At 38.1% G+C, this 26,742-nt stretch overlaps 4 protein-coding genes across 6 annotated transcripts; all 4 read left to right on the plus strand.

Annotated features, from left to right (window-relative positions):
• The first annotated feature begins 305 nt into the window (after positions 1 to 305).
• On the plus strand, positions 306 to 1,665 carry LOC143879744 (putative xyloglucan endotransglucosylase/hydrolase protein 23). The gene is made up of 3 exons (XM_077382281.1): positions 306 to 662; positions 772 to 965; positions 1,076 to 1,665. Exons 1-3 carry the CDS (start codon positions 384 to 386, stop codon positions 1,470 to 1,472), a joined length of 870 nt encoding a protein of 289 aa, XP_077238396.1. The 5' UTR covers positions 306 to 383; the 3' UTR covers positions 1,473 to 1,665.
• A 2,003-nt stretch (positions 1,666 to 3,668) lies between these two features.
• On the plus strand, positions 3,669 to 5,378 carry LOC143878740 (uncharacterized). The gene has a single exon (XM_077380983.1). The coding sequence runs from the start codon at positions 3,669 to 3,671 to the stop codon at positions 5,376 to 5,378; it is 1,710 nt and encodes a 569-aa protein (XP_077237098.1).
• A 7,990-nt stretch (positions 5,379 to 13,368) lies between these two features.
• On the plus strand, positions 13,369 to 15,146 carry LOC143879742 (xyloglucan endotransglucosylase protein 7-like). The gene is made up of 3 exons (XM_077382278.1): positions 13,369 to 13,967; positions 14,085 to 14,278; positions 14,671 to 15,146. Exons 1-3 carry the CDS (start codon positions 13,680 to 13,682, stop codon positions 15,065 to 15,067), a joined length of 879 nt encoding a protein of 292 aa, XP_077238393.1. The 5' UTR covers positions 13,369 to 13,679; the 3' UTR covers positions 15,068 to 15,146.
• Positions 15,147 to 16,963: 1,817 nt separating this feature from the next.
• On the plus strand, positions 16,964 to 25,039 carry LOC143879739 (AUGMIN subunit 1-like). Of its 3 annotated transcripts, none has more exons than XM_077382274.1 (8): positions 16,964 to 17,124; positions 17,200 to 17,355; positions 17,458 to 17,744; positions 17,861 to 17,993; positions 18,151 to 18,285; positions 19,529 to 19,652; positions 23,205 to 23,538; positions 24,482 to 24,619. In XM_077382274.1, the coding sequence occupies exons 3-8, from the start codon at positions 17,486 to 17,488 to the stop codon at positions 24,490 to 24,492; spliced, it is 996 nt and encodes a 331-aa protein (XP_077238389.1). In that variant the 5' UTR covers positions 16,964 to 17,124; positions 17,200 to 17,355; positions 17,458 to 17,485; the 3' UTR covers positions 24,493 to 24,619. The 3 variants fall into 3 exon arrangements, with proteins under 3 accessions (XP_077238389.1, XP_077238390.1, XP_077238391.1); XM_077382275.1 differs by lacking the exon at positions 23,205 to 23,538 and adding an exon at positions 24,711 to 25,039 and having other exon boundaries at positions 16,969 to 17,124; XM_077382276.1 differs by lacking the exons at positions 16,964 to 17,124; positions 17,200 to 17,355; positions 17,458 to 17,744; ... (1 more) ...; positions 18,151 to 18,285; positions 19,529 to 19,652 and adding an exon at positions 24,711 to 25,039 and having other exon boundaries at positions 23,405 to 23,538.
• Positions 25,040 to 26,742: the final 1,703 nt, after the last annotated feature.

The raw sequence follows: 26,742 nt of genomic DNA on the forward strand, positions 1-26,742 counted from the left end.
AAAGCAGGTTCCACCATGCTATTAAACAAAAAAGCACCAACCCAAACCACAAGACGCGAAAACAAGTTCCAGCTTTCAATACTAGGCTTCCAGGTCTACAACGCTTCTTTCTATTCGTTACGCAACTAAACAAAAGCACCAAAAACCAAAACACGCGACGTGGAAACTAATTCCAGCTTTCAATACCGAAGGTGCCAGCTATACAGCACTTCATAATATTAGTTGCACTAGATCAAAAGGCTCTACCCTTCACGGATATTTCCTTTCCCTCTCTCTAACTTGCCTATATAAATGCCTCACTACCCATTCTCTTTATCTATCAAAGCATCTCATCATCTGTCTCTAACACCCACCCCCATTCCATCACTGCCTATTTTGCAAAAATGGCTTCTTCTTCTCTTATATCCATGAAAACATTGTTGGTTTTGCTATTAGCTAGCTCTTTAATGGGTACCTTTGCTAGTAATTTCTATCAAAATTTCGAGCTCACTTTCGGTGATGGCCGTGCTAAGATACAAAATAATGGAGAATTGCTGACATTGTCCCTTGACAAATACTCTGGCTCTGGCTTTAAATCGTATAATGAATATCTTTTCGGAAAGATCGATATGGACCTGAAACTCGTTCCAGGCAACTCCGCCGGCACCGTCACAGCCTACTACGTAAGTGTTGAATCCATTGGCTTCTTACTATGTACTTACATCATGTTTGAATAGTCTAAATTATTCAATTATTGTAACTGATATCCTATGTGTTCTAAATCTATTGCAGCTATCATCTCTAGGGCCAACGTGGGATGAGATTGACTTTGAATTCCTTGGTAACATTAGTGGACAACCTTACATTCTCCATACAAATATATTCACTCAGGGAAAGGGAAACAGAGAGCAGCAATTCTACCTTTGGTTTGATCCTACCAAAGCCTTCCACACCTACTCCGTATTATGGAATCCACTTCAGATTGTGTAAGCCCTCAAATCCCTTAATAAGTAACACTTGCAATGATCTTACCAAATGATTTTCTTTACACATACCTTAATTTTGTTTTTCTTATGTTTGCTTTGCTCTCTTTCAGCTTTTCTGTGGACGGTATTCCCATCAGAACCTTCAAGAATCAAGAGTCTATTGGGATTCCTTTCCCTAAGAATCAACCCATGAGGATCTACTCCAGCCTATGGAATGCAGATGATTGGGCAACGAGGGGTGGGCTTGTCAAAACAAATTGGTCGGATGCCCCATTCACTGCCTCATACAGAAACTTCATTGCCAATGCATGTGTGGTGTCTTCTGGCACCTCTTCTTGTGCTTCAAACTCCCCTTCTTCATTGTCCAACGCATGGCTGACCCAGGATTTCGATTCTTCGAACCGACGGTGGCTGAGATGGGTGCAGAAATATTTCATGATCTATAACTACTGCACTGATTTGAAGCGTTTTCCTCAAGGTCTCCCACCGGAATGCAGCCGTGCCTAATTCCTAAAGAAATCATTGGAATTCATTCTCCCTATTATTGTTCCGAGTACACACAGATTTTGCTTTCAGACCCATTCTTTATTTGAATTGTTGTTTGTTCTATTTGCTTCATTTTTCTCAAATGTTAAAAAATGTACTCGTCCGGTGTAATAAATATCACATAAATAAGATACTTTGATTAGATGAGATAAAAGATCTATGTGTATATCACTGGCGATGGCACTTGAAGCATAAGGGGGGCAATTGCCCCCCTTATTTTTTTGTGAAAAATATCTACTTGAATATTTTAATATTTTTTTTTATACTTTATTGTTTTCACTTATAAGTAATAAGTTATAACTTTCATTTCTTATAAACCTCCTCTGTCCTCACTCCTCACGAGTTCACCGTTCAACGGTTCAAGGCAAAAGAAAACCCTAGCTGAGTAGCTGCCTCTTCTCAGTTTTCACTTCTCACCGGCTGTTCATGCCGCAGCTTCATTTTTCCGGCAAAAACGTAAACTTTGCAGCCAGGTACTCACTCTCTCTCTCTCTCTCTCTTTATTTTTTGCCCGTTTTTTTGTTGAAACTTCAAGCAGACATTTCTGCTAATCTACTATTCTAGACTTTCTAGTCTTTTGGGTCTGATTTGGGGGTTTCTATATGCTCTCATTTTTTGATTTTTTTGCAACAATTTCATGGTAGCCAGGGTTCAATTTCTGATTTGGGGGTTTTTGATTCATTCGGTTTTTAGTTCATTCGGTTTTTGGTTCATTCGGTTTTTTGTTCCACGCATAACGGCATGTGGTGGAAAGTCATAAAGGAGGGCCTTTACTGCCTGTAAATTTATTGTTTTTTGTTACTACTACATTTTCTAAGTTAGTTGGGAGAGAAAGAGAAATTTCCAAATTCCAATAATCTGTTTGATTCAGAGCATTCTGTATTACTTTTGCGGCCCTCTACTGTTTGATGACGCATCAACATTAACTAGAGGCACTGAGGCACCATTTGAAAATGAATCGACACTCATCTCACCGCTTGGTCCAGTGACTCCCTTTTCATAGAGGAGGTGTTTGATTAAGATAGAATAAGTCTGATGATTAGGCTTGCATCCAACAATAATGAAACAGCTGCTGCGATTCTCACTTGATGTAAAAAAACATGACCTCTAATTCTCTAAATGTGGACCCAAGCTAAAATTGAAGGCTGTGTTAAGGTTGTGTTAAGCTCCTAAATCATTCTATCATTAAATGCTAATACACAGCTCATTGGTGTGGAGTAGAAACTTCAGACAAGTGGGCTCATATAGTCATTTACAGAGCAATTGTGAATTTGTGAGCGGAAAGCTCTATTGTTTGAGTTCATCATAACTTATTCCAAGATTTCTTTTGGCCACAGTTGCTTCCACATTGAGATTTCCCCCTTGCTGTGTAGTTTCCTAATTCCTCCATAGAAACCATCTGCTTCATTTCCTCTAGCTCTGTTAAAATGAAAGTATCAACAATCATGTGCAGGGAGCAAGTAAAACTTTCAATTGTTAAATGTATCAACAATCATGTGCAGGGAGCAAGTATCCTGTTTTGGTGTATTTCTGGGCGTAAACAATAAAATTTTTAACCACATGATTTCAATCACTTCACCAAACATTTTAAATTTTAGCCACATGAAAATTATATATAACTTGAACAATGTGATAGTACAATTGAAAAGTTACTAGTCTAGATGAAATTAAATGGATAAGAAAAGCTAAAAGGTATGATTAGATCTTTCTAACCACTATTATGACAATGGTTAAGTTTTGTAGTTTATTTTTGTTGGGTTTTCAATCTATTGGGTTCTGATTTGTGGAAGCTTTTTATTTAGGGTAAGTCATTACTAATTGTTATTGAATCAATAGTTAGTGAATAATTTTTTTAGCATTCTTTTACATTGATATAGTGATTGATAATTAAATATTTTTTTGATATAGTGATAGAAGTTCTTTGTCTTTCTTGTTTGTTTTTTTAGGTATGGAAAAATATTTTTCGAGAGTACCGTCGTTAAGGTTGATAACCCCTCCTACAACTTCAATTATCCCCACCAAAGAACGAGAAAATTCTAAAAGAATTCGATTGGAACTTGATCCTAAAAATCCTCCTGCTGATCCCGGATTAAGAAGGCCAATAATTGATTATCATCATAATGATAGGCGCCAAAAGTTCGAATGATATACTTAGGAATGGGTCCAATTCAACCACGTAATCATGATTTTCCTCAAATTATGCAAGGAAAAGAGAATAGGCGGTTTAATCAAAAGTGGTTTGATGATTATCCTACTTGGTTGGAGTATAGCATTGCAAAAGACGCGGCTTATTGTTTGTGTTGCTATCTTTTTAAATCGGATAGTAAGGAGCATGTGGGAAGTTGTGATGCTTTTGTTGTTAAGGGGTTCTCTAATTGGAAGAAAGTAGAAAGATTTGGAAAACATATAGGGGGTCCTAATAGTGCTCATAATCAAGCTTCGAGTAAATGTGAAGCTCTTAGGAATCAAGAGCAACATATTGAAGCGTTGGTAAATAAGCAAACAGAGCAACAACAAAGTGACTATCGAATTCGCTTGCATGCTTCAGTTTTGAATGCTCGATTCCTTTTAGAACAAGGTTTACCTTTTCGCGGGCATGATGAATCTTGTGACTCGCTTAACCAAGGAAATTTTCGTCAGCATTTGAAGTTCATGACCATGATTAATGAAGATATGAAGAGGGTTTGTGTGGAGAAGTGTCCTGGGAATCTCAAACTAGTGACTTCAGATATCCAAAAGGATATAGTGAGTGCATGTGCAATTGAAACCACTAACTCAATCATTAAAGATCTCGGGGATTCATTGTTTTCTATTTTGGTTGATGAAGCTCGTGATCTTTCTAGCAAGGAGCAAATGGCCGTAGTTATACGTTATGTAGATAAGCTTGGGCATGTGGTTGAGCGTTTGTTAGGTATTACTCACGTTCCCAACACCACTGCTACATCCCTTAAGGAAGAAATTGAAGCAATATTGGCCAAGCATAAATTGAGCATATCGAGACTTCGTGGTCAAGGATATGATGGGGCAAGTAACATGCAAGGGGAGTTTAATGGTCTTAAAGCACTAATCTTGAAGGAGAATGAATATGCTTACTATGTTCATTGTTTTGCTCATCAATTACAGTTGGCATTAGTTGGTGTTGCAAAAAAAAATATGAACATCTCCGATCTCTTTTTTTTAGTTACAAATGTAGTAAATGTGGTTGGGGGTTCTTGTAAGCGCCATGATATTCTTCAGGAGATTCAACTTGCAAAAATTAAGGAAGCACTTGAAAATGGTGAGCTTTCAAATGGACAAGGACTTAATCAAGAGACCACACTCAAACGTGCGGGGGATACACGTTGGAGCTCACACTATAGAACACTGGTTAGTTTGGAATATATGTTTTCCTCTATTCTTGATGTGCTTGATCTTATTGTCAAAGATATGAAGTTAAGTTCAGATCAAAGGCATGAAGCACATAATCTCTTGAAATCATTGCAAACTTTTGAATTCACATTTTCCCTTCATTTGATGATAAGTTTATTGGGAATTACAAATGAATTGTCGCAAGCATTACAAAGGAAGGATCAAGATATTGTGAATGCCATGACATTAGTGAGAATATCAAAACAACGACTACAATTGATGCGAGACAATGGATGGAATTCTTTGTTAGATGACATTTCTTCATTTTGTGCTAAACATGACATAGAAGTCCCTAACATGGTTGATACTTATGTTGTTCCCGGAAGAGTGCGACGGCATGTAGATAAAAGAACGGTCTTGCACCATTTTCAAGTTGAGTTGTTTTTTCAAGTTATAGACTTGCAACTTCAAGAGCTCAATGGTCGTTTCAATGAAGCAAATACAGAGTTGCTTCTATGAGTAGCGTGTTTGAATCCAAGTGATTCATTTTATGCATTTGATAAAGAGAAGTTGATTCGACTCTCTAAGTTTTATCTAAAAGAATTTCCGGAAGTTCAATATTCTACAAAAGAATTAGACAACCAACTTGAAACATATATTCTTGATATGAGGTCTAATACTCACTTTGTGAATTTGAAAGGAATTGGAGATCTTGCTGAAAAAATGGTTGAGAAGGGAAAGCATGCCTTGTATCCACTTGTTTACAAGCTCATCACATTGGTACTAATTTTACCAGTAGCAACTGCAACCGTTGAGAGGGCCTTTTCTGCCATGAAGATCTTGAAGAATCGATTACGCAATAGAATGTCGGATCAATTTATGGCTGATTGCTTGATTCCATATGTTGAGAAGGATATTTTTGGTAACATCGATGATGAGACAATCATGTGTCGTTTCCAAAAAATGAGACCGCGTCGAGGAAGCCTATAAAATTTTCTTATGGTCATGTTATTAGGTTTTGCACTCTAAAATTGTAAGATGTCATTTTTGTTTACCTCAATGTATGTTGGTGATGGAATATATATGAGGGTTTTTTTTGGAAACTATAATATTGCTTTCATTTGTTTGGAGAAAAAAAATTACTATAATTTTTGCCCCCCTTATTCAAAATTTCTGGCATCGCCCCTGGTGTATATGGTTCTATTTCCTTTTCCCTTGTATCTAGAAGGGCCACTTATTTGTCTGACCGTCTTTCCAAATCACTGAATCAGGATCTTCTACCTAAGATTGTCAACACAAAGAAAGGCCTTCTATGCAAATAAAAAAAAGCCTCATCATACGTGCACAGCTCATTTTGTTCTGGACTTACCTGAGATTAGTCAAAACCCGCGGAGTCGCATTCCGATGATTAGAGTATTTCTGAGTCATTGAGGTACATATACTTTACACAGATCGAGGACTTCCGAGCAATAAACCCTTGAGAGGATTGCCCTTACTGATAGATAAAGCTTTCAAGACAATTTTGGTACAAAACTGTGTTTGACAGTTCTCCAACCCTTGATTGATGGTCTATTTCATTGATTTATGAGTTGCCTCATTGATCACTTTTAAGAGTTTCTAAAGATGTGGATTTGCTTCTAAAATGGGTTTTATTATTTCCTACAACTCTTTCTAAGATTAGAACCACAGAATCTAACTCTAAAACTAGGGTTTTACTATTTACAAATAACATTTGATCTCTTCCACAAGTTTGAGCAAATTAGTTGCTTTTTTATGAAAAAAACTGACTTTTTAATCTTTAGATTTGCCTACCGAGAGGGTTTTTCTGAAATTAGACTACAGATTTTTAAAGGATTTAGCTCATAAATCCCCAGCATATATAAAGGCTATCTAGATCATCAAGACATCAATCCCCTTGAACCCATCACGAAATGCCTTCTGCGATGGACGCTACCAAATCCCTCGCCAAATTTGCCTGGGTGAAGGCAAAGATGAAAGGGTTCTCCAGTTCTCCATGGGTTCAAGATAAGGATTGCAGCCTGGGCCCATTATAGGTTAAATTTATTTCTAATTTCTAATTTATTTTATATTATTTCATGCATTAATTAAATTACTTTAATTTTCTTGCATGTAGCTAGATCAAGTAATCATGTAATTCTCATAGTTCTAGGTGTAATTATATTAACTCGTTTATATAGTTAGTTTAATTAAATTGCATATGATCCATCTAATCTTATTATCGATCTTATGGGATTTACTAGGCTAATTCGCCAAAAGCTATTTTATTTTATTTTATTGGAATGGCAAAGATTTGTATTAATGAAAACAAAAGAAAACCACCACCGATCGAGATGATCAAAACAATAAAAAAAGTCTGCAGTGCCACAAAAATGCAATCAATGTGGTAGGAAATCAAACACTTCCAACTCCAACCTTGTCCACCTATCGGCCTCAGAATTAGCCGATATATCTCACTACAAGATGGAATGAAAAGGAGTGACCCACCACTTGCTCCAATATTTCATCCATCCACAGAGCTAACCTCCAAGGAGGACAAGAAGATCCCTCGACCCACTTAATTACATTTAATGACCCACTTAATTACATTTAATGAATCACCCTTCACTATAACATTGTTTAGAGTTTAAATCACATTGCTCCAGCATCATTATACCTTGGCGCACCGCCCTCATCTCCGTCTTATTTGAGTCGGCTACCCTTGTTGGGCCTGAAAATGCCCATAGAGTATTTCCTTCTTCATCTCTAAGGATTCCATCAATCCCAGCCAGTCCAAAAGCTATTTCGAAAGCTCCCTTTTGCAAGAGACAACAGCCACATAGCAGCATATTTGGTCCTATTCAATTTATTCATCGGAGGTGCTGTCTCTCATGAAAAACTGTGCCGCATAATAGCTCCTGCAACATTGCCTAACAAATCCCGGTGGAAGGCGAAAATATTGATATATTTGATCTATTCGCAGGTATAAAAAGAAGGTTGCTCTCCCTGCAACCACGAGATTTGATATGGTGTAAGCTCATATATTCCAGTATTTTTCAAAAAGTGCCGTACGGCCTGCACCATAGGATGATTCAAACCGTCCATTTGTGGTTCCTCTATAGATTGGAGGGCTAGGATCATCTCATGGAAATGAATTTTTGGGCACAACCTATGTAGATTGGGGCCCATCAAATGGACAGTTTGGATCATCCTATAGTGCAGGCCGTAGAGTATTTTTTGAAATAACGGAACATCCTATGGAAATAAAAGAGCCTACTTTTTTTTCGCTCTTGCGAGTGAATACACGACCACAAAAAAGTAAGGTGAGGGCCAGCTCTCTAGATAATGTGAGCCATTAAACTGTAGGGGCACAACCCATATATGGTGGGTACTGCCAAATGGATAGTTTAGATCATCCATACAGGTGTGCCCTATAGTATTCCGTAAAACTGAGTCCCACCATAGGATAATCTACCTAATTCACCAGGTGGATCCTATGATGTGAGGCTTTGGTGAAACCCTTCCCCCAATCAAACGTAGGTGTGATCCTAATCCTAGACATTTGACGATTAGATTGCCGGTGGGTCCCAACATAGAAACAAGATTAACCTTCTAGAGATTTCTAGTGATTCACTGATAGATGGTCACATACTCACATTCAACATAAAAAAGGCCAACAAAAGGACGCATTTTGAGGACAATGATATGTGCGATTGACTCGGAAACCATAAGCCTCCCAAGCGCACTCGCGGAAATTTCATCGCCCTTTTCTCACCACCACTTACACCCTCGCTGAATAAAGGCCTCATTGCCAAATTTCTTTTCATTCCATCTCTGTATCACAGGACATCACTTGCTAAAACAATGATATTTTTCTCTTCTTTTAATACTTGGATGGTCATGTTGCCCTTGCTATTCGCAAGCTGTCTAAGGGTTGCTTCTGCTGGTAATTTCTACCAAGACTTCAACATCACATGGGGTGATGGGCGTGGAAAGACATTAAATAACGGAGAAATGCTTACATTGTCCCTCGATAAGTACTCTGGCTCGGGTTTCCAATCCAAAAATGAGTTTCTCTTCTGCAAGATTGATTTGGAATTGAAGCTCGTCCCCGGTAACTCTGCTGGCACCGTCACTACTTAGTACATATGCTTCTGGTTGATCTTCATGTTCCTTCATAGTCTATGCCTCTCTGTTTATAGCTACATGACTCAAATTTGTTACAGCTAAAGTCACCAGGGTCTACATGGGACGAAATCGACTTCGAGTTCCTTGGTAACCTCAGTAGAAACCATATATCGTCCACACCAATGTCTTGGCCCAAGGAAAGGGTAACAGAGAGCAGCAATTCTATCTCTGGTTCGACCTCACCAAAGATTTTCACACCTACTCCTTCCTATGGAATCCCAAAAACATCATCTAAGCCCTTTTAAGTATATATATACCTAATCATCAAACACCCACTCCTGAAAAGTAATTGTTTTATGCTTCTTACATTTTTGCTCCCTTTCAGCTTCTATGTGGATGGAATTCCCATCAGAAAATTCAAGAACTTGGAATCAATTGGCATTCCATACCTAAAAAAACCAACCCATGAGGATCTACTCTAGTCTTTGGAATGCAGACAACTAGACAACAAGGGGTGGGCTCATAAAATCTGATTGGACACAAGCGCCCTTCAGTGCCTCCTATAGAAACTTCACTGCAATGCCTGGGCTTCTGGTGCTTCTTCTTGTGGTTCCACATCTCCCTCCTCGGAAAACTCCTGGCTCATGCAAGAGCTGGGTTCGACAAGCCAAGAGAAGATGAAATGGGTGCAGAAGAATTACATAATCTACAACTATTGCCCCGATGTTAAGCGATTTCCTCAAGGCCTTAAACGTGAATGCTCTGATGCCTCCCCATGTTAGAGACAGAGACTATATGGGAAGGAATGCAGTCATTCATTTATTGTTGTCTTCTTTTGTTTGATTAAGTACTCAAATTATTTTTTGTTCACGGCATTGACAATGTTAAATTAAATAAGAGGAAGGATTATTATACAAAAAATAGTGCAAGGTATGAGCACACTATCGTCATTAAAATTCCAGAGATTTATTTAGGAGTTTACTAGCCAGATGATCATTATTAATATACTATCTTATTGATGAAGGTCAAATCCCACGTAGATTTTATGGGCGAACTGTTGATTTGATAGATCCTCATCAGGCGGCCCGAGACTATCGTGCAATTTAGCTTCTTCAACGGGCTTCTAAGTCCTAAAGGCACTTGTTTTGATAAAGGTTTTTAATCATCCAATTATGGTGGAATTAGCTGAAGGTTAGACTTTGGGTTCGAAAGGCTCAATTGTGTGATGGTCTAGAGCCAAATTGGGTTCATAAGGTTAAACTTTGGGTTTAAAAGGCTCAATTGTGTAACGGTCTCTCTCTCTCTCTCTCTCTCTCTCTCTCTCTCTCTCTCTCTCTCTTATATGGATGCCGGCAGGTGTGTCCCTGCATTCACGTGCACGTGCACATACAAGTGAGTGTGGGCACAAGCTTAGGAGTGGGTGTGGGCATGAGGATGCATGTTCATGTGTCTGATTGAAATTGCTGTGTTTGGATAGTAGAATACTTAGGTTTTCTTTTTTCTTTTTTTCTTTTTCTACAACTAAGTTTTATGTTTTTGGGAGATTATTGTACCGAATTAATAGTTGCATTGCAAGAGAGTGTCCATCAGTGAATGTGACCGGTCATACGTTATGTCAATCGACTAGACAGAGAATATTGTCTTTCAAAAATTGAGCGAATTTTGATTGCTCTCTCTGTTAGAGTATGAAATCCCATCGTTGGATCATCTTGGTGGAAGATTAGGAAAGTTGATTGGATGGAGCAAGCTTAATAAATTAGGGTTTAAGATTTGATTTAATTTGGTGGTAAATTGAGGTAGGTAAGCTTATTAGGTAACTAGATTAGATTTAAATTATCTCTTTCCCTTCTCACTTAATCTCTTTCCATGTTTATTATATTCTTCTTTATATGTTCATCATGTAAGTGCTCTATATAAGCAGCATTGATTCTCTTTGTAATTTATCCAAGTTTAGTGAAATCTCTAGAATTTACCACTCTCTCCCAATCCATATGAACATCCTTCAATCCATTCATACACCTCTGAAATCAAAGAAATCAAAAGTAAACCACACAGAGCTCTAAAACAAAGGTTAGTTTGTGATGAAATTCTTCAAGCTCCTCTTCACTAGAATCTTTACCAAGCTTTCAAAACTTAACCGTTCTTCACCGATAATTGCTCAAGCTTGGCCCAATACCTCTTTGTTGCACAGTAATTATGGGCTTGACTATCAAAATCTATATGGTGCAACCAAGGTTTTAAATTTCGGTTTCGGAATAAATTTCAGCCTAAATTTCGAGATTTTGGATGAAATCAAACGAAACCAATATAGTTGTATTTTATCTCATCCTAAAATTTTGGCTGAAATTTCCGGAGGATATTAAATAACGTTAAAATTCCTTATTTATTGGGATTTTCCTTAAATTTCGGCTGAAATTTAGGTCGAAATTTTGTAATGTTTCGAGTTTACACGATTTCGGTTTCGTTCTCCACCGAAACCTGAAATTTCAGATCGGTGGAGAATGTAACCGAAATCGTGTAAACTCGAAACGTCATCTTCAACCGCTTGAGCTTTTTGGAGCAATTGGTTATTTTGCGTGGTATTAGAGCAATTGCCTCACGACATATCTTGGGTTCAAAACTCAACAACTCCTTGATATTTAAAATCCACATGTGTGGTCATCCCAAATGAGGGGTCATATTGCACGTGTATGGCCAACCCCCAAAAAAAAAAAGAGGAGCCACCTCAAATTGTCCTAGCTCAAAAATTGCTTTCACAAGATAATCTTAAGTGTGCATTCTATTACTATTGAAAGCTTCTTAGTTTGGGGGGCGGGGGAGCTCGCTTCAAAAGCTAAATTTTTCTAGCTTTCCAAGTATTTTCTCTTAATTAAGGGTACACTTCCTATTTAGGTGATTAGTTTTCCCAGCAAAATATTTTCTCAATTTGATAATGCTAAAAGTGTATTTAAAATTTTAAAACTCTATCTTGAGTTGGGATTTGCTAGGGACCATCGCAGAAGGCATTTCGCAAGCCAGTTGAGATTTAGCCACCTCCTTCTGAGATGGTCCCTTGCAAATTAAATAAAAATTTTGTAGATCTTTTATTTTATTATTTTTGATAGGTTAGCTGGATTTGAACACACCTGACCTCAGTATTGGAGAACAAAGCCTTAACCAACTCAGCTAAAGGCTAATCCAATTTATGTAGATATTTTTCCAAAATCTTAATCTACACGAATAAATCATATAATAAATCCGTAAAATTTATAATTTTAATCGGCCACAAAGTCATCTTTACACTTATAACTTGTAATCTACACTCAAGCTTCTTCCCTAACTTAACACAGGCCTGTCTTTTTGGTAGGGACCATCGCGGAAGGCATTTTGCAGTTGGTCTGTTGCATGAGAGAGGAGCGACATAGGCTCACTTTTCAACAGATTTTGTCTTTATTCATGAGGTGGCTGCTCTCTCATGCAAGAAACCATCCGCGAAATGCCTTCTGCAATGGTCCCTAGCAAATCGTCTGTCATTTTCACCCCCCCTCTTATTTTTTTCAACACCAGAAGTGTTTTCCTCGTTTAAATGAGACCACCCACTTGTACGTTGAGACAGAAATTGCATCTTATTGCGACGCATTCGTGTTATCCTTGATCAATACTGACTTTTTAAATGCCAACCACCTTGTAAACATGGATATTGGAGTAGGACTCGTTTCAAAGAAGGTGGGGGTTGGTAGAGAAAATAACAAGGGAAGAAGCTTTAGGTGGCGCATTAAGAGAGATCTCTAGAAAATTCGTCATCATCATACCACCTCGACAAGCACCACAACCCATATGTAGCATTTGCATCACTCGTTATTTCTATATTCCTGGCTATCATTGCAAAGCGAGTCAAAGGGTATGTGGTGGTATGATGAATGAATATGGCCTCTCAATTTCCACAACCAACGTGTCACCATCATCCATTGTTCATAGATATCTTATGCAATCGCTAATGTCCAAATTATTTTTACTAAAAAAACAAACAAACCTGTGACAGAGAAATAAAGAAATGAACCGGTTCATAGATTAGAAATTAAAAATGATAAGGGAATCGGGTGTATAAACAACTCAGAACCCAAGAATCTGAAATCCTCCCTCTCATGTAGCTAAAATTACTAAAACTACCTTTTGATTTTCAAAATCAATGAAACACCCTTGTTCTCCAGGCCAATCTGGCCGTCTAATAGAATTTATGGGAACAATTGACTAGATTGTCTGTATCAATTGCTCATTGCAGTTTTGGGGTCATGGCCCACGTAAGAGGTAACCCATCAAATCGATGGGAATGGGTATATACAATGGATTTGGGTGTATAGTATGATTCTTCATAACTATATGGAAATGATCTTCTTTTTGAAACAATAGACCTTCCCCATAAAATAAGAACCAGATATACCCAGATGGGACCCCACTTTGTGAACTCTAGAAATCATCAAAACAGCGGTTCCAGAACCGTGTCTGCAACTCACTAACCAGCTCATATACAACCTTTTTCAAATTCCAACGCCAAACACCATTCGTCCAAATCACAAAAGCACCTTCCCACGCATTTCCCTCTTCCCATACACCCGATCACTATATAAATCATCCTAGCCAGTCTCTAATTCCACAGCTTCGTTCAACCATCAATATTCTCTTTTTGGGTTTCAATTGTCTCCCCCCCTTGTAAACATGGGCTCTTCTTCTTTCTCATCTTCTAATGCTATGACCTTGCTTCTTGGGTTGCTCATAGTAAGCTCTCTAATAGTGGTCTCTGCAAGTAATTTCTACCAAGACGTGGACGTCACATGGGGCGATGGTCGTGGTAAGATATTGAATAATGGCGAATTGCTTACGCTGTCCTTAGACAAGGCATCGGGCTCCGGTTTCCAATCCAAGAACGAGTATCTCTTCGGAAAATTCGATATGCAGTTGAAGCTTGTCCCTGGAAACTCTGCTGGCACGGTCACCACCTATTATGTAAGTGTCCATGACTTGGTACAATCTTTTTTCTTTTCTTCCTCTTAATCTATTTGGACTAGTTTTGTAGTTCATTGAACTTATTACGACCAATCTCAATACCAAATTGTGTTGCAGCTTTCTTCTCAAGGGGCAACCCACGACGAGATCGACTTTGAATTCCTTGGTAACCTTAGCGGAGACCCTTACATCGTCCACACCAACGTTTATACACAAGGAAAGGGTAACAGAGAGCAGCAATTTTATCTGTGGTTCGACCCCACTAAAGACTTCCATACATACTCCATCCTGTGGAATCCTCAGCATATAGTGTGAGCCCTCAATCCTCCTAAACATATCCAATCATGTTACAAGTAGTGAATATTGATTACAGATCTAAAGAAAGGAGATGATTTCCAGACCCCCTTTTTATATTGGCATCCTCTATCTTTACACTTTCCCAATTGGCATTTAAAATCCTCAATAAGCTATCAGTACCGTTCAAAAAAAAATCATAAAAGTTTAAAGTAGAGGCGTGCTGATATAAAAATAAGAGTTCAAATTAGTTTCATGATGGTCTACAAGATCAAGGGTTCTGATTTGATTACACATACATATTATGGGACCCAAAAGTTGACCATTAGTGGGCCTTTGACTCACATTATTTTTCTTCAATTGGTGGTCCTCTATCTTTCTAAATTAGTTTCTCTGGTCCTCCTTTCAGGTTCTATGTAGATGGCACTCCCATCAGAGAGTTCAGAAATGCAGAATCCGTTGGAATTCCCTTCCCAAAGAGCCAAGCCATGAGGATCTACTCAAGCCTTTGGAATGCTGATGATTGGGCGACGAGGGGCGGGCTCGTCAAAACCGATTGGACACAAGCACCTTTCACTGCCTCATACGAGAACTACAATGCCAATGCTTGTGTTTGGTCTTCAGGAGTCTCTTCTTGTGCTTCAAGATCTCCTTCGTCCAACTACACATGGCTAACACAAGAATTGGATTCTACAAGCCAACAAAGGCTAAAATGGGTTCAAAAGAATTACATGATCTACAACTATTGCAATGATGCAAAGCGATTCCCTCAAGGGCTTCCCCCGGAATGCTCTGTCAACCCTTAGAGACTCCACATGTATATCTTAGGTTTTGTATATGGTCATGTCTTGCATATTTATTTTGATAAAGGAATAATTTGTGCTATATTCATATACTTAGAGCAATAATTTGTATTATAATCATATGTTTTTCATGTTTGTGTATCGAAGGAGTGTTCGTTACTTTCTACTTGTTTCACAATTATAAAAGTAAATACATACATTCCTTTTCGGATCACTAATAAGGAGATTAATAGGGAATAATCATCTTTTATACACATCGTGGGCTTTGATTGACCCAATAAAGTAGTAATTCTATTTCCTCAACTTTAAATGATTCACTTTACACTCCTTCATCTAACCAATCCTTTAATACCTCTCTTTCGAGCATGCTTTTGTGCAGAGGTGTTCCAATCAATATCGTACACGTTATGGTTAAAGGGGCAAAATAAACAAGTGCACCGCTTAACTTTGAGTGAACAACTAATCCAACTTCAATGTAAGATGGTAGGGAAGCATGTAGGCATAGCTTCCTTGCAATCTCATGCCACTAAACACCATCTGTTAAATTTTAAAGTGTATTTTGTGGAAGCTAATTTTGTTTATTTTAGATTTATTTTATTTTATTTTTGACAGATGTAATGAGGACAAAGAATTTTGTCTCAAAGGGCATTTTTGGTCATTTTGTTTGCCTAGCTTGCACATGTGAGAGTCACACATATTTGCTTCATCTTGTCTTCAATCTTCCCACTTCCCTCCCATTTCAAATTCAAACCCACCACCGCTCTCATAAGCCATTAATTAAGTCTCAACTTTTCCATACCCACTACATCTTCCCTAAGCTATTAATTCTCCATTTTTATTGACCACCTCAAGCCGTATTGACTTCTATTTGCTGGAATTATGTAGAGTTTTTCAATTAGAAAGACATCCATTGAAGCCCCATTGTGGGCATACTTGTGATCTGAACCAAAGTGGCAACCTACCCCGTTTTCTTTATGCTTCGAAGGCTTTTTTTATTGTTATTATCTTGTGTTCCTATTCTTCTATCATATATATTGAAGTATTTGTGTGTGAATATTGTTCTACTTCAATTCTAGATCTTGGGCTAGTGTAAACTTTGGTTTCACTCCTTGAAAATGGATATCCTAGAATGGTGAAATCTGTCTTTCTTTACATCATTGATGCTTGCGGATGTCCCGATGTTGACCTCGCTCACAGGTTGCATGAGATACAACTCTCACAAGTGATGGGCAATTGATGACTTATCGGAAACTTTGTTCACCTCACATGGTCCCTCTTAGGCCCTGTTCATTTTAGATCATGGCAACCGATTGTCAGCCCACAGACTATTATTGGAATCAAAAAATTTTGATTCCAATAATAGTCTGTGGGCTGACAATTGATTGACAAAATCTAAGCCCGTATTCATTTAAGATAATACAAGATTAAGGCAACAGACTGTGAGTGCAAACCAAATTTGGAATTAAATTTAAACATAATTTTGAGTCCAGTAACCAGTTTGGCACTCACAGTCGCTTGACATAGTCTTAAACGAACATGGCCTTAGCTATAACATGAATTACTTTGAAACTTTTAATGGCAGATCATTTAGCTTGATTTATTTTTTCAATCAAAATAGGGCTACTTGTGTTTTTTCATATCATACAAGCTCTAACTCAGAAATTGCACCATACAATAAGTTCCCACTCGTTTCCATTTAGGGGTGCAACTTGGATCGATCGGGTTGAGGCCAACCCTAGTCCAACCCGAGATAGCATTCCTCTGACCCTTACCTGTCCCAACCTGAACTTCTGATTGAGGATTGTCAACTCTAACCCAATCCTCATGTAATTCTCTCAACCCTAACCCAACCCATCTAACCCAAAATCAGGTCGGCAGAGTCGGGTTGGGTTTGGGTTAACCTAGGGCCAAACAGAAAAGTACAAGAAAAAAACATAAACCAAATAAAATAAAGATAAAATTAGAGGATAGATGTCGGGTCCGGGTCAGGTCGAGTTGCCAAGGAGCTTATCGAGGGAGACCACATCCTCGCCAGATTTCTAGCCGGAGGTCGCATCAAGGTATGTTGATAATGTCTATGCATTAGGGACATTATGTAGTTCCTCTAAATCTGTTTTCATTTTTGCTTGATGTAGAGTATCCAGATGTTATATTTGAAACAAGGGAAGGAAATTGCACACGACTAAATCATGACAATTTGTTGGACGGGGAGAAAGATGGTGTAGTCCCGTTCGAATCCATTTGGAATTAAGAACGATTCGGTGAACATACATTTGGAAATCTCGACACCGGTATTTGTGAAAAACCCTTTTGCGTCAAATCCCCCCTTTTTTTTTCTCCTAACCGGAATCACATTCTTTTCAAATCTCAGCAAGTTCGTTTGCCCGCTACAGGTTTTGATATCGAAGAAGAAACAGAGAAATGAGTGATCTCATTTCTGCATCTGATCCCTCTACTGGGGACGTGAAGAGCAATTTTGATCCTGCTCGAATTGCCGAAGTGAAAGCTTGGCTTGTCTCGCAATTCGATGCTGCCGGAAAAGATGTGCCGGAATTCGAATACACGCCGCGAAGCGTTGCTCACTTGCACGCTTTGGCCACCATCTCCCAAGCGAAGACTCAGGCGGCTGGAATCGTCGCAGCTGATCTCCGGCAGAAAGCCGCAGAATACCGTTCCCAAGGTTAGGGTTTTTTTAATAATCTCTTCCTTTCCTAGGGTTTCTTATTCATTCTCTCTGTCTTATATTTGAAACCTACATCTCCCTAGGATTTCTAACTGAAAATTATCTCAATGCAGCGGCAAGAATCAGAGAGATATTGGAAAATGTGGGATTGGCGCAGGAGAGCTTGTCGCCAAATGCTGTCACGTCTGCACAAGTTCTTGCAAATGTTGCGAATTTATTAAATATAAGAGATACCGAAATGACTAGGCAAGTATTCCTCTCCTTTTTTTTTCTTTTTTTTTTTGTAAAAGCACCCAATTTGGCAAGATGATCATTAGGGAAAAACAGTATTCAAACATGGCTCTTTTATTTTTTAGAAACTTCTGTGAGTTAGATGATAATGTTGGGGAATATCTATATCTAGTTTTCTTGTAGCAATGGGAGATATTTCTTTGAGGAAGACTGGCGTAGAGGAGAAGAGGGCTAAAGTGCAGAAGGAATCAAAAGTTCTTCTTGAATACACTCGGAAGGCCCTTGCGAGGCTGACATATTTAAAAAGGTATTTCATAGTCATTTTCATTTTTTGTTTGCAAATATGTTCTCTGCTTCTTAGATTATTGAGGCGCTTCTAGGGTTTTTGCATTCCTATTATGAGATTGGTTCTTCACCATATCTCCAGAATTCCTGTCTACAACTTTGCGGAGAACTTATTCTGCCAAAAGGTTTTGAGTTGAAGGGAAATAATAGACATAACTGAACTGATGCTAACACTAGTCGAAAGATGCGAGGTTGTTGCCTAGAGTAACAGGTCTGTAAGGTTGAGTTTGTTGGGTTTTTGTTGTACCCCACAACTGCATCTTCTTTTTTTCTGAATGGTCCACAACTGCATCTTCCTTAATCATAGCCTAGATAATTGACTGGCACAGAGGCTAAGGCCCTGTTCGTTTGGGATTGTCCCAACCGATTGCGAGCCCCAAACAGATTATTGGGCTCCAAATTAAACGTAATTTTGAGTCCAATAATCAGTTTGAGGCTCTCAATCGGTTGTCACAATCGCAAATGAACAGGACCTAAGTGGTCTTGGGGCAGCTTTCATAGGAATTATTTCCATAGAAGTATTGTTATGAAATGGTCTGCAGAAGACATCAGTCAAGGTTTGGTGGATTCATAGTTGCAATGGACCAGTTATCTGAGATTACCTAGCACAATGTACCCATGTGCATTGGCTGACTCACGACTATGTTTATCTGTTTATGGCCAATTGTGAACTATCATGTACCGAATAACATTCAATTGTATGATAAGGTCAAATATATTCTAGTTAAATACTGAGTAATACTTAACACAAGCAGAAGTTAATAGAACAATATATCTTACATAAAGAGGTCTACATCAAAACTGCATCAGTAGGATGTGAATAATTTGACAAAATAATGAAAATGAATAAGATACTATTTAATATTATGTACATTTGTTTTTAATGGTAACGGTGTTATTATTAGAAAATTTATTCGTTTTTGAAGTTTCTATTTCTTTTATTAGCAATGCTACCCACTCAAAAAAAACATCAAGTGCAATTGAAGTAAATCAGCTGACAGTTAATGAGTCAAAGTTTTAATCTTGGTATGATAATGATGTTTGACATTAATATTGGTTTCTTTACACATTGTTATGGAAACATCCTAATGTAGTTGTGTGTTTTATGAAGTATGAAAAGGCATATTATGCATGTTTTTATTATGTTAGCATTCACAAGGTCATGTGTGATGATTCTCAAGAGAAATGTTTTTATTTCTCTACAGAACTCTTACCCAATTGGATGATGAAGTAGCTAGCTGTGAGGCTCAAACGCTTCATTGGAAGACTAACTTGGCTATCATGGACTCAAAAGAGCGGCAATATTTGCAACAACATTCCAACTATAAGGTACTTCCTTGTTTTTATGTTTTTTTTTTGTAACATATGAATGCATGGGGAGATCAGAAAAAGGAGTTGGTTTCCAATTTTCAGTCATTCATTTGGGCTTAAAAATGCATCACCCAAGTAGAGTAATAAAAATTCACCAATCTAGAGTCCTCTATTTTAGGCCTTTAGAATGACTTTGTCTCAATAAATGATTTTCTCTCTGTAACCGTTCTATAATTTCAAGATGAAGTAAAGACCTAGAAACTGGCTCACAATGGTTTCAATTATTTAATTATTTAACATTATAAGCCGTACATTCTGTACGGCTCAGAATGTTGGGCCACCAAGAAGCAGTATTTGCATAAGATATGTAGCGGAGATGCGAATGCTTAGATGGATGTGCGGCCACACAAGGTTAGATCGAATTAAGAATGAAGACATCCATAAAAAGGTGGGGGTGGCACCAATTGAGGAGAAGATGAGAGAGCCGCTTATGATGGTTTGGGCATATCCAACATAGGCCTTTGAATGCTCCAGTGAGAAGAAGTGACTCGTGCCAAGTTGATGGAGTAAAAAGAGGTAGGGGCAAATCGAAAACAACTTGGGTAGAAACAGTGAGGAAAGACTTGAGGGGCTAGGAACATAACAGAGAACATGACATTGGATAGGATAGAATGGAAGAAAATGATCCATGTAGACGAACCCAACTAGTATAAGTATTAGACTTAGTCAATTTGAGCCGGGTAGATCCTTTCACCTTCTTCATGAAAATTTTCTAAAGGATTCATTAGCTGACCCCAACTAGTTTGGGACAAAGGCTTAGTTGAGTTGAGTTGAGTATTGAGTTGTAGTTTGTGGCTATGTTTTTGTACGTTATACACAATTGGTTGATAAATGGGACTTCGTCGTTGCTGGATTGAAAATACAAAGTCAATATGAGCTTTTGCTAGAAGTGGTAACCTTGATAGAGAAATGAACAATCACACAAATATTCCAATAGTTACTCACAAACAATGCTATTAGCCAAACATTATCTACGCAGGGTACAACCCTACTTTGATCCAAATGTTTTCTAGGTAGGGTAGAACCCAAAACCCAAACAGGAAAACTCGTAACTATTCATTTACCTTTTGAAAAGTACATTAAAACTCCATATGAATTAACCTAAAACACCTCAACTTCCTATTTTAATCCCAACCATTGGTATTGCATCAATTTTAGCTCTTAGATCAATCACATGTGGCCCCCCTTTTGGGTTGGCCATTGCATGTGCTTTTTTGCTATCAAGGAGGCTTGAACTCAGGACCTTTGGCTCTGATACCATGTGAAACAACCAGAATCTCCAAAAGCTAAAGCTATTGGAAAAGGCGTTATTTAATCTTTTATACTTTAACATACCTAAATCTATTGAAGGGGGAGCAGATCTATTTATACCAGTGTTTAAAAACTCCTTGACTCGACAAGGAACTCCCCCGAGTCGACTCCTTTTTGCCTGGGCCCTTTTTGCCTGGGCCGCGTTCCGCATTGCACCACATCCGCATTCCGCATTTTGTCCTACAGAGTCAATAAACTCCTTCGACTCTCCCAAGTTATGTCCGCGTCAAACTCGTCAACCACGTTCTCGGCCGCATCCGCGCCGAGTCAACAAGGATTTTTCTTGGCCGCATTCCGCATCACATCCGCGTTTTTAAACACTGATTTATACTTAAATCTATTTTTGGGTAACAATACATGAGATATTTCACTGCACTTCGACCAGACTTCTCCTTCTTCTTCTTTTGTTCTAGAGCTTTTCTTACATCTTTTTGTTGCTGGATATGTTTACTAGGGTTTCTCATCATCAATGGTATCTCTTTGCAGTTGGGCTTCTTGGTTTATTTTTTTATTTTTTATTTTTTGTTGTGGTTCTCGGCATATACGTAGATCTAAGTTGCTAGCTAGATTTCTGTGAGAAGGATTTTGTAAGCTCGGGATATATATATATATATATATATACACACACACATATATACACATATATATTTGAATTGTAAGCTCGGGAAATATATTAAAAGGATGAATTCAGTACGTGATGCTTGTTGAGAACTAGCACTCTGGCTTGATGGAAACATTAGGACCATTGCATATCCAAGCAGCATAATATTGTATCCTTTGAAATTACAGGATTTACTCAAATGTGATATTATTAAATCCGGGATTCGATAATCATACTTTCTTCAATCTTCGATATTGAAGAAACCAGGATTTTAAAATGATGCTATTCAAATGCCCCTTTGAGTTGTCTATCTAAGGTGTTTGTGCCATTCCAAAGTCCTGTTTCCTCTTCAGAATTTCCTCCCGCTCCTAACTTTTGCTACCTTTATTTCAATGCAGTGAACCCATCTTGAACTCCACTAGTTTTGCATGATAATATTCATGTGCATTGTTAATGGAAATATACATATGCGCGCGCGCACACACACACATATTTGACCCATTAATGTAGTTGTATCCCATATCTTGAAGTTTAGGTCCTGCCAAACCATGCCGGTCTGCAAATACCAAACCAAACCACTTACCTCTACTCATGCACATGAAATGAGTGTAAATAATGACACCTTTCCATATTTTGTGTGCCTATTTATTGTGTGCATCATCAGACTTTTGAAGTTCCACACATCATGGCCTCATGCTTCTAAATATCAGTCGAAACTGACACTAAACAGCCGACATGTTTTCATCCCCCTCCTCTCTCCCGAAACGAAAATCCACTGTTCATATGTATAGATTTTGGTAATGTTTTGGTCATGCCATCCAAAAAATTACTACTTTAGTATGTAAATTACAACTTCTGCCGCATGTTGAAATTTTGACAATAGTATATAAAGAAGCTTGGGCTTTCACATTTTTGCTTGGTAGGTACTTATTCGTTTGCTTGTTTTTGCAACAATGATTTGATGCATTTGCACATGGACTAGTGCATGACTTTTTATTTTTCATGATATATGGTTTTGAAAATTAGGAAAAAAATGTTTTTGAATAAAACCTAATCTTATATGCATGTCAGTGTCTATTTCTTTCTTATTTTTTCTTTTTTGAGTTCTCGCCTGATCTAAGAGGGTGACCCTTGGCGCAACGGTAAGGTTGCTCCATTGTGACCTGGGGGTCATGGGTTTGAGTCACAGAAATAGCCTCTCTGCAAAGCAGGGGTAAGGTTGCTCACATCTAACCTTCCCCAGACCCCGCAATGGCGGGAGCCTCATGCATTGGGCTGCCCTTTTTTTTCGCCTGATCTACCAATTGAAGGAAGTTAGATTTTTTTTTTTTTTTTTCATTTCAAAAATTAATTATTTTTTATATTTGTTAGAGAATCCTTTAAAATAAGAAAAGCTATATTTTCGTAAAAAAAACATACCATATATGTATGTTAACTTCTAATTTTTTTATATGCAAGTTTTTATTGCTCGACCCACTGACTAACGGAGTTGATTTTTTTCATTATTTTATTTATTTTTGATAGAAAATCTTTTTAATTTCTGTCATTATATTGTTCTTTCTTTATGAAATTAATGAATGAAGTTAGTTCTTTCCAAGGTTGCCACGGCGGGAATCGAAAGCGGGATTCGATTCGGGAATCGAAGGCTCCTGGGATGGTTGGAAGCGGGAATCGTGGGTTTGCCAGAGAGTCGTTGGGGATTCGTCGGGGAATCGCCGGGGAATCGCTGGGAGTCGCTGGGGAGTTGGGATTCGCTGGGGATTCGCAGGGACTCGCCTGGGAATTGGGGTTCCCAAAAATTGGGAATCGGGGTTCCCAAAATTGGGAATCTGGGTTCCGACGGAATCGATTCAGGATTCCCTAGAATCGGAGAATCGAATCGAATCACGATTCCGATTCGCGATTCGGGGAATCGTGAATCCCCACCCTCAGGTACGAATCCTGCTTCCCTGGTTCTTTCCCTACATTTTGTGTTTATTTGAAGCGTATTTTATATGTTTGGATACATTTTTAGTTTATAATGAGCATTTTGAATTTCTATCATTATATTGTACTTTCATTATGAAATTAATTAATGAAGTTAATTATTTATTTGCTACATTTTGTGTTTATTTGAAGCGTATGTTTTTGTGTCTGTATACACTTTCAGTTTAGAATGGACCTTACTGTTCTAGACATGTGCCACAACGCATTTCATTCAGTATTTGATCTTCTTAAACCATTATGGATTGTTATCCTGCTTTTGTCATGATTTCTTAGTGTGCATTTGCGTTTTTTTTTTTTTTTTTTGAAAGATTGTGTATTTGTGCTTATTCTAGCATTTCCTGAACTTTCATCTTAAATTTCCATCATTTGGATATATTTCCATAAACTTCCTTGATTTTACAGAATTTCCTCTGAAATCTATGACCGAAACTGACATATTTCCATTTCCATGTCATCCGACATGTATTCCAAAACTGACATTTAAAACCTTGCATGGTATTGATGCGAAGGAGCTGAAGTATTTTCACTTTTTTTATTCTTTTAAGCTATTTATTTGATTTAGGTTACATCTTAGTACCAATGCCATTCAAATAAAAAGGCATCCATCTTAAGTTATTTAAAGGTTTATTTCTTTAAGTTGTGGCCTGTACTATTTCCTTTTTTTTTGTTTTATATAGAAAATCACAGCTCAATTGCCCGAGCCTCGAGAAGACTAGTTTCTATGGATAAGAACACTTTTGGTGTATCTTTGGGGGCTTCTACATTGATTTTCATTCATGTCATATGCATACTTTCACAATAAGATCTAGTTGCATCTATCGCCCCATTTTCCTTTTTATCTGAAATTTGATTTTTATATAACTCATTCTTGAGAGCATGTTGAGAACAGGCATTACTTAATCGTGTGGGCTACACTCCAGAGATTAGCCATGGGGTGCTGATAGAAATGGCTGAGCATAGAAAGGAGCTTGAGAAGAACACGAAGCCCATTTTGGATACCTTGAGGAGCTATCAAGACTTGCCTCCTGTACTTCCTAATCTCAATCGTTTGTGAAATCATTATATACAAATGATGGATTTTAGGGTAAATGTGAATCTCACTGGTCCTATTTCTTCAGGATAAAGCTCTTGCTGCTTTAGCTATCGAGGATAAAAGGAGGCAATATGCAGCTGCTGAAAAGTATCTTGAAGAAGTATTACAGTCAGCTTTTACCACTACAGAATAATAATGTTCTGGTGCGTGTATTACTTATGGAAACCATACATAGACTTGATTTTATGTTTGATGTTCCTTTGCGAGTTGATTTTCCGTGTATTATTTATGGATATCATAAGTAGACTTTAATTTATGTTTGTTGTTCCTTTGTGAGTTGATTCATATAAACATTTTAAAACACTTGCACATCTTCCAGTTATAATAAATCTTTGTAGCCATTTATTTACCATCTATTTGATTCCAGTTATTACGTCATTTTTCAAACAATGCTCATATGCGAGATCCCTGTATTTCAGTGTCGTAGACTGCTGGTAGCACAAGTTGTTGCATTGCTCCTCATTATGCATAATTTTATCTATGCAAGCTAACTCTTTTGTATGGCCGGCTACTCATCCTAATTGTGTTGCAATGTGAGTACAAAAAGGATTTTTCTCTTCAAAGGAAAATGGTTGCCCCGTGGTTGTCACTTCAATCCTTGGGTTGAGCCAATTTGGGATTTCCATAATTCCAATGCATGAAATAATTGGATCCACTACATCTATACTTGTGTTTCCATGTGTCATGATTGCAAATTATTATGTAAAACTGTAAATACCATAAGATCTATTTACTGTCCTATTATACATGGGAATCGACGTTCTTCCCTACCCGATATTTTTTTCTTGAAAGGTAACAGTTTTATTAAATGTAACCAGAGATAACACAAAAGCTTCCCAGAGGGCAAGGTGTCCCCTGGGCTAACAACGACCACTAGAACATAGATGCAACAGATACATCAAGGCAAACATTTCCTTCCCCAATAATCCTTTCCTAATTTAGACCAAAAATTCTGCAGGCATTAGGTATCAGAGGTAACAATCGCCATCCCCTCCCTATCTGCACCGTCGTTCGCAAGTTTGTTAGCTTCTTCATTAGGTGAACGCTCACGTGCTTGAATTTTGGAGCAAATGACGTGGCTAGATCCCTAATCTCAGAAATAATGTGTGCTAATTTCGAAGTTCTAGCAGCTTTGTTACTGGCCCATGCGATAACATTCAAAGAGTCACCTTCTATAATCAATGGCTCGGAACCGTCACAAAGCCCATAGAGGAGAGCTTGCTTCCGCCTCGTTGGAGTCGCACACTCCTGCTGAACCTAAAAAAGATAGAATTATTCTCCCATTGGAATCATTGAATAGGATGCCCATACCCGCACGCCCCGGAATGCCCTTTGAGCTCCCATCAAAATTGAGTTTGACCTACACTTTGGCAACACTTCGAGCCTCTTTTTTCCCTCTCCCAAACACTACTGTCTTCCAATTTCTAAAGATCTCGCCCACACTATAGCATGTGTATCATTTTCACTTCTACTCCATGATATGAGATTGGTCTTGATATCTAGCATGATTCTTCTCCATCATCTCTTTTGCTATTTGAAGATGCAATTGTTCCTTTCTTTCTAACTATGCCAAATCAGAACATAGGGCACCAACTGTCATAAAGATCTACCCGCTCCAATCAAAAGGGATTTTGCAAGTCATTGGGGGGGCCGTGGCCGCTATATGTGCTATATGTGCCTCCGCCCCTGACTTAGTTCTCTGGAGTGACCAAGAGAGACTAGCTATTGATGATCCATATCCACAGAAGATGGAGAACGGGCAGTGAACCATATGATGCTCCAGTGACTCTTCGTCTTTCCTGCATAGGACACACCAATTGGCCATATGAAAATTTCTTCTTTTGAGACAATCACATACATAATCCCTTTTAGAGCCACCGTTCATCGAAAGCCTCCAATCTTGGTGGAACACCGGATCTCCAAATCCTTCCACACGCCTATTAAACTGTTGATTTTGTTAGGCATTAATCTTTGAGTGAGATCATGTTAATGAGGGATTCATGGCTTATCATTAGGATCCCGCTACTATTAGGATTGGAAAACCAGTCTCACGAAAA

This window comes from Tasmannia lanceolata, unplaced genomic scaffold (assembly GCF_043159265.1).
Source record: "Tasmannia lanceolata isolate RefF3 unplaced genomic scaffold, GAP_Taslan_0.1 ptg000006l, whole genome shotgun sequence".
NCBI classification, from domain to species: domain Eukaryota; kingdom Viridiplantae; phylum Streptophyta; class Magnoliopsida; order Canellales; family Winteraceae; genus Tasmannia; species Tasmannia lanceolata.

Coding starts and splice junctions, on each gene's coding strand:
- LOC143878740 (XM_077380983.1), top strand. CDS start 3,669: ATGGGTCCAATTCAACCACGTAATCATGATTTTCCTCAAATTATGCAA.
- LOC143879739 (XM_077382274.1), top strand. CDS start 17,486: ATGAGTGATCTCATTTCTGCATCTGATCCCTCTACTGGGGACGTGAAG. Junction 17,994..18,150: donor AGAGATACCGAAATGACTAG/GCAAGTATTCCT, acceptor ATCTATATCTAG/TTTTCTTGTAGCAATGGGAG. Junction 19,653..23,204: donor AACAACATTCCAACTATAAG/GTACTTCCTTGT, acceptor GTTCTTTCCAAG/GTTGCCACGGCGGGAATCGA.
- LOC143879744 (XM_077382281.1), top strand. CDS start 384: ATGGCTTCTTCTTCTCTTATATCCATGAAAACATTGTTGGTTTTGCTA. Junction 663..771: donor GCACCGTCACAGCCTACTAC/GTAAGTGTTGAA, acceptor AATCTATTGCAG/CTATCATCTCTAGGGCCAAC. Junction 966..1,075: donor TGGAATCCACTTCAGATTGT/GTAAGCCCTCAA, acceptor GCTCTCTTTCAG/CTTTTCTGTGGACGGTATTC.
- LOC143879742 (XM_077382278.1), top strand. CDS start 13,680: ATGGGCTCTTCTTCTTTCTCATCTTCTAATGCTATGACCTTGCTTCTT. Junction 13,968..14,084: donor GCACGGTCACCACCTATTAT/GTAAGTGTCCAT, acceptor ATTGTGTTGCAG/CTTTCTTCTCAAGGGGCAAC. Junction 14,279..14,670: donor TGGAATCCTCAGCATATAGT/GTGAGCCCTCAA, acceptor TCCTCCTTTCAG/GTTCTATGTAGATGGCACTC.